We start from the raw sequence: 12,823 nt of genomic DNA, 5'->3' as shown, positions 1-12,823 counted from the left end.
GGACACGACTGAAGCGACTTAGCAGCAGCAGCAGCATGAAAGCAAAATGCAAATTGAAGAGAACTGGGTCTGGTCTTCAGTTCAGTTCAGTTCAGTTCAGTTGCTCAGTCGAGTCGGACCTTTGTGACCCCATGAACCGCAGCACGCCAGCCCTCCCTTCCATCACCAACTCCCAGAGTCCACCGAAACCCATGTCCATCGAGTCGGTGATGCCATCCAACCATCTTATCCTCTGTCGTCCCCTTCTCTTCCTGGTCTCAATCTTTCCCAGCATCAGGGTCTTTTCCAATAGTCAGCTCTTCCCAAACTCCAAAGTACTGGAGTTTCAGCTTCAACATCAGTCCTTCCAATGAACACCCAGGACTGATCTCCTTTAGGATGGGTCTGGTCTTAGAGCCCTGCTAATGTCCATGGAACTAGGGCAAGTCATTTGTAACTTGTCTGTGGCTCAGATACTTCATTTTAAAAATGAGTACATTAGGCTTTATGATCCCTAACTTCATTATTTTAATTTAATTTTGGCAATGCACTTTGTCACAGCTTCCAAGTATTTAAGCATTCAAAAGAAAATGGCTACCTTCCTATACCAGGACAATATCGTCACATTTAGAAATATAGCTGGAAAAAAAAAAAAGGTATTACTCAGGGAGTCCTCTGGCATCACCTCACTTCTTGTGCCAGTTGCTAAGGTGAAGGGAAAGGATTGGGTGTCATTTCTAACTTATTTTTCTTCTGGAAGTTTTTGCACTTTAGACAGGATACCATATACATTATACTTACCTACATTTTCCCCACAGAAGTTGTAGAAACAGCCATTCCATTGTGTTTTACCCTCTTTCTTCCAGTTGAAGGGAAGACTCATTTAAATAGGGATGTCACTTTGTATTAATGTTCTCATACCCAAGATTTAATATCAGTTTAATGATAATAATAATAAGCTAGTCATCGAAACATATATATCACAATATGTAAAATAGATGACCAGTGCAAGTTCGATGCATGAAGCAGGACACTCAAAGCCTGTGCTCTGGGACAACCCAGAGGGATGGGGTGGGGAGGGAAGCGGGAAGGGGAGGTTCAGGATGGGGGACACATGTGCACCAGTGGCTGATTCATGTTGACGTATGGCAAAAATCACCACAATATTGTAAAGTAATTAGCATCCAATTAAAGAAATTAATTGAAAAAACAATAAGCTAGTAACTATAGTTCTTTGAAATGATATGGTATGTTTTATCATCAGAACTATTTATGCAGCATCTAGAAGAGGAAGTGGCAACCCACTCCAGTATTCTTGCCTGTACAATCCCATGAACAGAGGAACCTGGTGAGCTACAGTCCATGGGGTCGTAAAGAGTCAGACATGACAGAGTGACTAACACACACAACCATAGTTCTAATCGTTTGGGCAGAGTGTCACAGCAGCCTGTGCAAGAGTTACTTGAGAGATTACATGATTGATAGGCCAAGGATAAACACTGCATATGCTTGAGTCAAAGCTTCCTAAAAATGGTCATGTGGGTACAGTGCTGCTGCTGCTGCTAAGTCACTTCAGTCGTGTCTGACTCTGTGCGACCCTATAGACTGCAGCCCACCAGGCTCTCCCATCCCTGGGATTCTCCAGGCAAGAACACTGGAGTGGGTTGCCATTTCCTTCTCCAATGCATGAAAGTGAAAAGTGAAAGTGAAGTCGCTCAGTTGTATCTGACTCTTCGTGACCTCATGGACTGCAGCCTACCAGGCTCCTCCATCCATGGGATTTTCCAGGCAAGAGTGCTGGAGTGGGGTGCCATTGCCGTCTCCAGTGGGTACAGTAGGTGACCTCTAAAAATGGTTCTCAAGGATCCCTTTCTCCTGATCGTCATGCCCTTGTGTAATGTTCTCCCTCTGAGTGTAGACTGCATTTAGTGACTAACTTCTAGTGAGTATAATACAGCAGAGGTGACAGGATGTTACAATTAATATTAGTTTTCAAAAATACTGTGATTCATCTCCCCCATCCTACCCTACTCCCACCCTTGCCCACTCCCTAAGGGCAGTTGGCTGCCATGTTGAAAGCTACCCTTGGAGAGACCCACAGGGCAGAGAATCAAGGAAGGCTTCTGGCCAACAGCCAGTGAGGGACTCAGCCCTGCCAACAAATAAATGAATGGAATGAAAGTTGACTGTCCTCTGCTTGAGCTTTCAGGTGAGATCATAATCTCAGCCTGCAGCCTAACTGCAAACTTGGAGCAGTCTTGAGCCTGAGGTCCTGAGCCAAGCTGTGTCTGGAACACTGACCTACAAAAACCACGAGATGATACAGGTTTGTCGTTTCAAGCCATTTAGTTGTGAGGTAATGTCTTATGCAACAATAGATAGCCAGTAGGATGATAAGCATTATTATTTTAACATTACATTTTGTCTTTGTTTTGGCCATGCTCTGCAGCATGCGAGATCTCAGTTCCCCGACCAGGAATTGAAACTGGGAACCCTGCAGTGGAAGCCCCAAGTCCTAATCACTGGACAGCCAGGGAATTCCCTACCTTACATGTTTTATACGTATAGTTAAACAAATATATTTTCTTTTTTTTTTTTTAACAAATATATTTTCTAAGTATGACATATTTCAGACTTTAAATCTGGCCTAAAGTCTTCTATTTCATAAACATTTTTTTTTTAACTCCATTGATTGCTGAATTAACCACACAATTTGTTTTCATTCATTCATGCATGCATATATCCATCTAATTTTTCTTTTTTTTGAGTTTTTTTTTTTTTTAAGAGCAGTTTTAACTTCACAGCAAATTGAGATGAAGGTACAAAGATTTCTCATATACTCCCTTCCCCCACATTTGCACAACCTCCCCCACTATCAACATCCCTATCTCATTGTTGTTTTAATTTGCAATTCCCAAATGACATATGATATGGAATATCTTTTCATATGCTTATTTGCCATCTATATATCTTCTTTGGTGAGTTGTCTGTTAGGGTCTTTGGCCCATTTTCTTTTCTTATTGCTGTATTTAAGAGTTCTTTATACATTTTGGATACTAATTCTTTATCAGATATGTCTTTTTTTTTGAAAGACAAATACCATATGATATCACTTATACGTGGAATCTAAAATATGACCCAAATGAATTTGTCTACGAAACAGAAATAGACAGACTCATAGACAAAGAGAACAGACTTATGATTGCCAAGGGGGAGGAAGGATTGGGAGTTCGAGATTAGGGGATGAAAACTATTATGTATAGAATAGATAAACAACAAGGTCCTATTGTGTAACACAGGGAATTATATTCAATATCCTATGATAAATCCTAATGGAAGAGAATGTGTATATATCTATAACTGAATCGCTTTGCTGTACTGAATACATTATTACAACATTGTAAATCAACTATACTTAAGTAAAATTTTAAAAAATATCTCTCTTTTTTTAAGGTTATATTTTAGGACATATAAATATTTAATATATTAAATATATTATATATTATATATTTAAGGTTCACAGCAAAATTAAGGGGAAGGTACCGAGGTTTCCTAATGTACTCTGAGGCCCTACACATGCACAGCTTCCCCCACTGTCAACATCTCTCATCCAAGTTATACATTTGTTGTGGCTGATGAACCTACACTGACACATCTTAATTACCCAAAGTTCATAGTTTACTTTAAAGTTAATCCATAGTGCTATACATTCTGTGGGTTTAAATAGATGTATAAAGACATTTATCCATCATTATGGTCAGATCCATCTTTTGCAAATATTTTCCTCCCATTTGTGGCTTGTCTTATTCTCTGGACAATGTTATGCATCCAATTTTCAAAGTGTTACTATGAATCAATACTGTATTGAAAATAAAATATAAAAATGAATAAAGCACTATTTCTGGCCTCAATGAAGACAGGCAGAAACTGATAATGACAAAATTGCATAAGAGACCCACTATTATTCTGGGCCATTTCATTGTCTATGTAGACGACTCTGTCCTGTATCCTTACTTCTTTGGATCTTAACTTTAGCTTTGGCAGTTTTGACCTTCATCTCACTTCAGCGTCATAAACAACTCCATCATCTCAATCACTTTCTTTCTTTAATAATAACAATAATAATAGTGGTAGCTAATACTTATTGAGCATCTTCTTTGTTCTAATCACTGAACTTTGTGTGTTTTACATAAAAGTTTAAATATTTTACAGGTAACTATACAGACTAAGAGTTAAAGGAATCTGCCTAGGGCCTATATAGTGAAGGGGATCAGGGCATGCTACCCCAAATATTTCACTTTGGCATATTCATTATTTTAAGCTGAAGGCAATTGAGAAACTGGCTTCTCCCTTTCTACCTAAAAGTAAGCACAAATTTCCCTTTGTAAAAATGACATAGAGTTCCATTTGTAAAGATGATATAAGTTTCCTGACTTCCATACTAGTAAGAGGAGAATGATTCTTACCAGCAGAGATGAACTGAGTCTGCATAAGAAACTGCTAACCTTTCTCTACCACACCTTTCCTAGTCACTTTTCACAGTATACCACTCCTAGGAGCTCAGAACATTTTTCCTTTACCTAGTGTCTTCTTCAGAATATTGTCTATTACTCTTTGTTAAAACGGTATACGAGGCCCAAAGTCTAGTCACCCCTTTGGATTTTCATTCCTTTCTCTTAAGCCCCCTTGCATGAAAAATATTAACACCAATAAATATATGCTGGAATTTCCCCAGTGGTACAGTGGCTGAGACTCCATGCTTCCACTGCAGAGGGCATGGGTTCAATCCCTGGCTGGCGTACTAAAATTCCACATGCTGCTTGATCACACACACCGAAAAGGAAAGAAATATACGCCTTTTCTTATTTTCATCTGTCTTTTCTGAGTTTAATTCACAGTCGCCAGAAGCAGAACATGAATGGATAGAATGTAAATTTTCTTCTCTCCTACAGTAATAAGTGGCAGGGCCTGGATTCAAATCCTGGTTTCTCTGACACAGATCTCATATCACTATACCCCATTCTTGGACTTACTACAGTCCTCCGGTCTACCAGCTGAGCTCTTGAAGGAAGCACTACCCATTCTTTATCTTTTGAAAACATATTAGTTCTGATAGAAAGGCATTATACAATTTTATACTGGAACCCAAGTCTAAGAGTACATTGCATTATTGTCTTCAATTTAAGGACTGGTGAGTAGAAACTGAAGATTGTATTTTAAAATGTATTACTTTATTACAAGTTTTGTTAAGGATAGAGGTTTTGGGGACTTCTCTGCTGGTCTAGTGGCCAAGACTCCAAACTCCCAATGCAGGGGCCCTGGTCAGGGAACTAGATCCCACATGCCACAACTAAGACATGGTGTAGTCAAATAAACTAAAAAAGAAAGAAAGAAAAAAAAGAATGGAGGTTTTCGAAGGACAGATCTCTAAAATGAATAATGTTTTTATAATATAACAAATATCATAGCAATAAGGAAGAAACTGGATAGTATTAATGTCAAGGCTAAAAATACGGATGTAGGTCCTAATGTTGCTTATTAGTTGTATGTGCCTGGGATTTATCAGCCCTCAAACGTGCAAAATAAAGTTGCTGTTACCCACCTTCAAGAGTTTTCTGAGCTCTAGACCCATGAGTCCAATTATGTACCAGATGTCTACACCGAGCAGTCTCACAGACATTGAGTATCAGAAGGTCCAAAATGGAATTAATCCTGCCTCACAGCCCTCTACTTGTCCTGTGCACCTTTATCTGTTAATGGCATCACCAACCACACAGTGGCTCGAGTCAGAAGCCAAGAAGTCGTGTCTCCCCACCTCCCCACTTAGTTTTCATATCCAATCACTGCATCCTATGTTCTTCTTTCATTAACTCATACTCAAAATTTTTTACTCAGCACCTACTGGTGAATTACTGGATGTTTGATCTCATGTGGCTTGTGGGATCTTTGTTCCCCGACCAGGGATTGAACCCACACCCTAGAACCAAGTCCTAACCTTAGCACTGAGTCCTCACCACTGGACCACCAGGGAACTCCCCATATCAGCAGTTTAGATGGGACCTATGGGTCACCAGTAAATTAGGTACTGGGGACAGAGCAATGCAGTAGACAGACATAATCACACACTCTTGTCATTTACAATTTAGTGGGAGAACCACCCACAAAGGAGGCTCATTATATTTATATTTAGCTTACATTAATTTAATCAAATATGTAATTATGCATAGGAAGGTAGAGGCAGAATCATTGTAATGCTCTAAGTGGGTAAAAATTTAGATTCCCACAATTATGATATATCTGGTACTCAAGAAATATTTTTCAAAATTGTATAATAAAATAAGCAAATTTATGGAGTACTAGGAGGGCATACAGTAGTAAGAACTAATTTACCCAAGACGGCCAAGAACACTTTTTTTTTTCCCCCAGAAAGTAACTCCTGGGCCAGTGGAGAAGGAGGATAGAAATCTTCCAGGTGTATGTGTTATTGGGGATGGGATGGGGTCAGGAGGAAGAGCCTTCCTGGCAGAGGGAATACGTTGTGTGAAAACCATGAAGTAGGAAAAGTACGGATGTTTGAGGAACCAAAAATAGTATTGCTGGTGCACAGTGAGAACCACAGAAAGTGTGGTTCTAATTAAGGGTGAAAGAAGAGGCAGGCAAACCACAGCAGACGAGAGTTTGCAAACACAAGCAGCTATAGGGTCCAGACAAGCAGACCACATAAAGGTAAGAGAGGTGGGGACTGAAAACTGGTACCCACACACCCCATCTAGAGAGACCAGCAACCACTCAGCTCATGCTGATCACCATCATGGAGGACAATGAGTGCAGTGTGGTCAGATCTCTAAGAAAAACCACAGATCCAAACTTTAATATGCAGTCTTCCACATTTTCAATAAAAGCATCCAATTTTAAAAATTAAGACTTTCTGATGGCAAACAAAGTATATATTAGCAGTTTATTTTTTTATTTTTGGCCATCCCACGTGGCTTGTAGGATCTTCATCCCTCAACAGGGATTGAACCCACACATAGCACAGAGTTCGAACCTTAGCACTGAGTCCTAACCACTGGACTGCCAGGGAACTCCCCATATAAGCAGTTTAGATGGGACCTGTGGGTCACCAGTTTGCAAAATGATCATATTTTAACATCATAGCACTTCACAGACAACAACATATCACAACAGCATATCATGGACTCACAAAATGATGCACAAAAATAAAAATATCTGGTAGGCAGTATTATATTTGTGTGGATCCTGGGTTCAGAAGACAGGTTATACTGGTGATTTGTATTCCGTGTCATTCCTTTTTTATTGCTAATTAAAGTCATGAATGTGAATGAAATTTTAAAGGAAAAAGGGTTTGTGTGTGAACGCCTGGCACTTTGAAGTTTCTGGCTGGTTGTCCTTATGGCAACTCAAAAAACCTAAATATCTGTTCTCTCAGTTTCTTGACCTCACCTCTGAAAACACTCTCCCCACTCCACTTTAGCCAACAAGCTTCCTGGTCAGTATCAACATTTGCATCACCGCTACAATGACCACTTTAAACATTTTGTTTCCTGTCTGCAACCTTCTGTTCCAGCTGAGATTCTCAACCAACTCCGGATTTACCTAGTCTTCAACCTCATTGGAACTGCCAACCCACTGGCCCTTTTCTGTTACCATCTGCCCATTCTTATATTTGATAGCATTTTTTAAATGTTAGGTTAAAGCCCATGTTTTGTTATTTCAATCGTCCTCTAACCAATATCTTAAACGTCTTTGCATCTTGGCCTTTCTGTCCCATCTGCCTGCAAAACTTCAGCCCTGAATGAACCAGTTATCACCCTTCTGACCTTCTCAGTACCAAGGCAGGAGAAAATCACAAAGCAGCAGAAAGTGCTTTCTCTCTATATTCATGGCCACTGACCTTAACGGGGTGAACTTCAAAACTTTAAAGACAATATTCTATCTTTACTACTCTCCTCAATAACAATTTCATACTATCTTCACCTTTTCACTCCCATTTCTTAATACACACCCAATTTGCCACCCCCTCAGAATCACTTGCAATGCCTTGCAACCTCCCCCCGGCTTCTGGGCTCATGCTTTCCCACCCTCCTTGGTGGGCTCCTCTCCTTACACATTTGCCTAACTCGTCAGTCTTCAAGATTCTGTTCTAGTGTGCCTTCCACTTGGAGGTTTCCCTGACACACCTGTCTATGCTTGCAGGGCACCTGCACACACTTGGATTACCGTGTGTCTCATATTGTGTATTGACTTCAGTCTGCAACTGGACTGGGACCTGATTAGGGGCAGACACTGTATTTTATTAATCTCTGTAACCCAGCAGAGGGCTCTGTGTGTACAGTGGAAAGATATCTTAGGCTTACACGTGTAACGTTCTTGGGAGTATGGGGGTGCAGCTGCTCAGGTGACTGGAAGAATGGATGACCAACTGGGAAACATTCAGACCTCCCAATATTGGTAAAATTAAAGGTGAGTCGTGGAGTAAAATAGTTTGGGAAACTGTGTCAGAGATAGACCAACCAAGAATCTCAATTATCTAAAATCTTCCAAATCCAGTTTTTTCTTCACTCCTATCGCTTTCGTACAGGCTCCTTCTCCCCTGTTTGAACCTGTCCTCCTCAATATTTTTTACAAAAATACAAACAGAGATGGGATACTGATTTTCCGGCTCCTTCCTATGAACCTGAGTCCCAGCCACCTTCCATGCAGTCTGTCGCTAATTTTTCCTTTCTGTGGGAGCCTGCATGGTGCGTGTGAGTCTATGCTCTGGAGCTTCCAGGAGAGGGGTGGTGGGTGATCACTCCCGGAGGGAGACTGCAGCATACACAGATATATCCAGCATACACAGCTTTGTTACAGAAAGCCGGTACACTCCCCTCAGCACTCCTCCTTTTCCCAAATGCAGGACTTTCCTCAGCAGCCTCTAGGCCCTCGCGAGTGTTGCTGGATCCCAGCCGCGCGTCTTGGCTTTGCGGGCCCCTGATCTGGATTGGCTTCAAGGGCTGGGCCCTGGCCAATCAGGAGTGGGAATGTTGTCTAGGGGGCGGGTTTTTCCCCTCGCCTCCCTTCTAAGGCCTCTCACCTCCCGGGCGGTGGGTCCGCGCCGGAGCGACCTCCCTGCGGCCGCGGCCCCTGGACATCCGGCTCAGATCTCTGGGCCCCGGGGCCCTGGTGGGACATGGCCTGGGCCGCTGTGGCAGCAGCAAGACTGGGCCTCGGCCGGGCCTCTCCGCTCTTCCTCCGGCGCGGCTACCAGACAGAGAGGGGTGTCTATGGCTACCGGCCGAGGAAGCCCGAGAGCCGGGAGCCCGAGGGCGGCCTGGCGCGCCCCCCAGGTCAGGATGGGGCCTGGGCCGGTGGGCGTGGCGGCTGAGGAGGCAGGGGGTCTTATTTCTAGGCCCGGGGTGGGTGCTTTTGAGGGTTGGGACTTCTGGGGGCCTCAGTGTGCGAGCAGGCGGGTGGAGAGGAAGGGGAGGCCAGGGAGCAGAGAGGGATAGGCCTGCGTCTTGTCAGGGTCCGGGTCACAGAATGGTTCTGTGAACTCTTGTCTTTTCCATTCCTTGGTCGTAAAACGTGTGAGAACTTAGCTGTTTGCGGAGGCGGGGCTACAGGAAAAGTTCTAAGTTAGCCCAGCTCCTGGAGTTCACCCAAGGATACACGTTTTCCAGGGCTGTCTCCTAAGCCGATGTGAGGGGAATCTTTGGGGATCGCGATGGTGACTAGGGTGAAGAGGGCGTTAGTGTTCTCGGACCTCAGCATGGTATTTATTATCCATTCGTCTCTTCTGTTTAGCCTCTTTAGGAGCTTAAAACTTTTTGCTGAATTCAGAACTATGCTACTCGGGTTTTAATGGATTAGGAGACGGGAATATCAGTTTTTGGAGGATCAGTTGCATTCTCATGTACAAGAGACCAATTTTGAGTATTTGGTTTATGCTCCAAAATTATTGTATGTTTATTCATCCTCACAGAATAGAAGATGAACCCAGATTGGTCGTTAGAGGAAGGTCACTTGGCATTTTTAATTTTTATTTGTTGTTATTTGCTGTGCCATGTGGCTTATGAGATCTTAATTCCCTGACCAAAGATTGAACCCTGGCCCTGGACAGTGAGAGTCTGAAGTCCTAACCACTGGACCACCAGGGAGGTCCCATTTTATATCTTTGGTCCAGTTATTGGATTAACAATTAGGATCCCTTCATCATCTAAACACCTGACCTTTGAGTAGTAGATCACATACTGAAATCTCAATATTGTGTTCTTGATCTCAGGAAACATTCAGAATAAAACTTGATTTCTCTTTTTTGAGTGCAACAGGTTTCTTTAGGAACAGCATTTTGGTCAGCTAGATGACTAATCCCTTGAGAGTAAGACTATATCTTATTTCACTTGACAAATGGAGTGTCTAATTTTGCCTGTCAGTTTCCCTCAAACTGAAGTGTGCATTCAGATCACTCTGAATGATGTTTAAAAGGCTAGTTCCCAAGCTGCCCTCCCTTGCCTCACCCTCATCCCAGTTCTCATTCAGTGGCCTGAGATGAGGTCCAGGAATTTGTATTTTATGTCACACTAAGTGATTTTCTTTTTTTCTTTTTTTCTTTTTTTTTTAGTTTTACCAGTTTGTTGCTACCAAACTGTCACCCTCCACCCTCATGCACACAAGCTCAGTCATGTAACCCCATGGACTGCAGCCCACCAGGCTCCTCTGTCCCTGGACTTTTCCAGGCAAGAATACTGGAGTGGGTTGCCATTTCCTTCTCCAACACTAAGTGATTTTCTAGCAGGAGGTCTGTGGCCACTATGGCCAAACATTGTTATGGTCAATAAGGGATGTATATATAAGATATGTTTGTCCAATAGAGCTTGGTCACACGTCTGTACATCCTTGCAAGGGAGATTAGAAAGCATAGTCTTTCTTCAGGGCGGCCACCTTCCAGCTAAAAGTTATTTTGAAAGAGAAGAGGAAAATAGATGTTGGAAAATAACTAGTATCACCACACTCAACCCCTTTGGCCATTTAAATACTCTAAGGTTTTCTTCCCACACAGAGAATGTATTCACAAACCCTACTGAAAATGAACACAAGGCAGCTCCCACGTCCAAGGTACACAGAGAATGTATTCACAAACCCTACTGAAAATGAACACAAGGCAGCTCCCACGTCCAAGGTACACAGAGAATGTATTCACAAACCCTACTGAAAATGAACACAAGGCAGCTTGACGTCCAAGGTACACAGAGAAATGGGAGGAAGTGTAGTCAAGTTATGGTGCCTTCCTCCTCCTCCTCCTCCTCCATATGTTTATCTTGGCCAAGCAAGTATCAAGGCCAACATAGGATGAATACCTCATTTATTAAGGTTTTCACTGTAGTAAGGCTTCAAAGAGATCTTGAATTTGTTTCTAGTGACCTTTTTGGATGGCAGTGGTTTCAGGAGTTAAAATTTGACCCATGATATGTGTCCTTTGTAGTTGGGTATTAGTGAAAGAGCTCGTACTTTAACCTCTGTAAACCTCAGCTTCCAGGTAAGCTTGAGTTCTATTTATCAACAATCCTAAATTGAAATGGAGGTGGATTTCCATACACAAGGGCTTCCTTGGTGGCTCAAACAGTAAAGAATCTGCCTGCCAATGCAGGAGACCTGGGTTTGATCACTGGGTTGGGAAGATCCTCTGGAGAAGGGAATGGTTACCCACTCCAGTATTCTTGCCTGGAGAATTCCATGGACTGAGAAACCTGGTGGGCTTCAGGCCATGGGGTCACAAAGAGTCAGACACAATTGAGCGACTAACACTTTCACTTTTCACACTTTCCATACACATTTTAGAATTATTTGTTCTAGTTCTGTGAAAAATTGTTGGTATTTTGATAGGACTTGCACTGAATCTATAGATTGGCTTCGGAAGTATGGCCATTTTAACAATTCTTTAATTCTTCCAATCCAAGGACACTGTATATCTTTCCATCCATTTGTGTCATCTTCTATTTGCTTCATCAGTGTCTTATAGTTTAAAAAAAAATTAGGGGTAGGGTTAGGGTTTTCTGAGTACAGGTCTTTTACCTCCTTAGACAGGTTTATTCCTAGGAATTTTATTCTTTTTGATATTACAGTTAATGGGGTTGTTTCCTTAATTTCTATTGCTGATAGTTTATTGTTAGATTATAGAAATTCAACAGCTTAGGATTGGTGATTCATAGGTATAAAATTTCATTATGAAGGATTGGGGGAAATGGCGGAATTTAGAGATGATTCGGAGATGGGGCCTATAAGATTCCAAATAATGTTCAGTGGTTATTGATCTTAGCAATGAGTTTTAGTAGCTGAAGTGAAGTTGTAGGTGTGTTGAATATTAGAAATAATAGGAGCCTTGGGAGTTCCTTGGTGGTCCAGTGGTTAGGACTTGGTGCTTTCACTTGCTAAGGCCCAGCTTCAATCACTGGTGGAGGAACTAAGATCCCACAAACCGCGCAGTGCGTGGCCAAAAAAAAAAAAAAAAAAAGAGAGAGAGAGAAATAATAGGAGGCTTTACTGGAGGCTTTATAAGAAAAACAGGGGAAAATCTTACGACATTAGAGATTTTTTAAAAATGTTTAGACTTCCCTGGGCTTCCCTGGTGGCTCAGATGATCAAGAATCCCTCTGCAATGCAGGAGACCTGAGGTCGATCCCTGGGTTGGGAAGATCCCCTGGAGAAGGGAAAGGCTACCCACTCCAGTATTCTGGCCTGGAGATTCCATGGACTGTACAGTCCATGGGGTCGTATAGAGTTGGACATGGCTGAGCAACTTTCACTTTCATTGGTGGTTCAGTGGTGGCTAAGAATCCACCTT

General features: G+C 42.1%; 1 protein-coding gene across 3 annotated transcripts in view; it reads left to right on the top strand.

Moving 5' to 3' along the window:
- The first annotated feature begins 9,060 nt into the window (after positions 1-9,060).
- DHTKD1 (dehydrogenase E1 and transketolase domain containing 1) overlaps positions 9,061-12,823 on the top strand; it is a 46,530-nt gene continuing 42,767 nt past the window's right edge. For 2 of the 3 annotated variants that reach the window (XM_070380885.1, XM_014479241.2), the window contains exon 1: positions 9,061-9,329. In XM_070380885.1, the coding sequence (XP_070236986.1) occupies positions 9,173-9,329 (157 nt within the window). In that variant the 5' untranslated portion in view covers positions 9,061-9,172. The remainder of the gene's footprint in view (positions 9,330-12,823) is intronic. The other variant, XM_070380886.1, reaches the window with a different exon arrangement.

Source organism: Bos mutus, chromosome 13 (assembly GCF_027580195.1).
Source record: "Bos mutus isolate GX-2022 chromosome 13, NWIPB_WYAK_1.1, whole genome shotgun sequence".
In the NCBI taxonomy this organism is placed as follows: domain Eukaryota; kingdom Metazoa; phylum Chordata; class Mammalia; order Artiodactyla; family Bovidae; genus Bos; species Bos mutus.
Note: the sequence above shows the minus strand (reverse complement) of the source record. Positions and strands in the feature narration are given on the sequence as shown.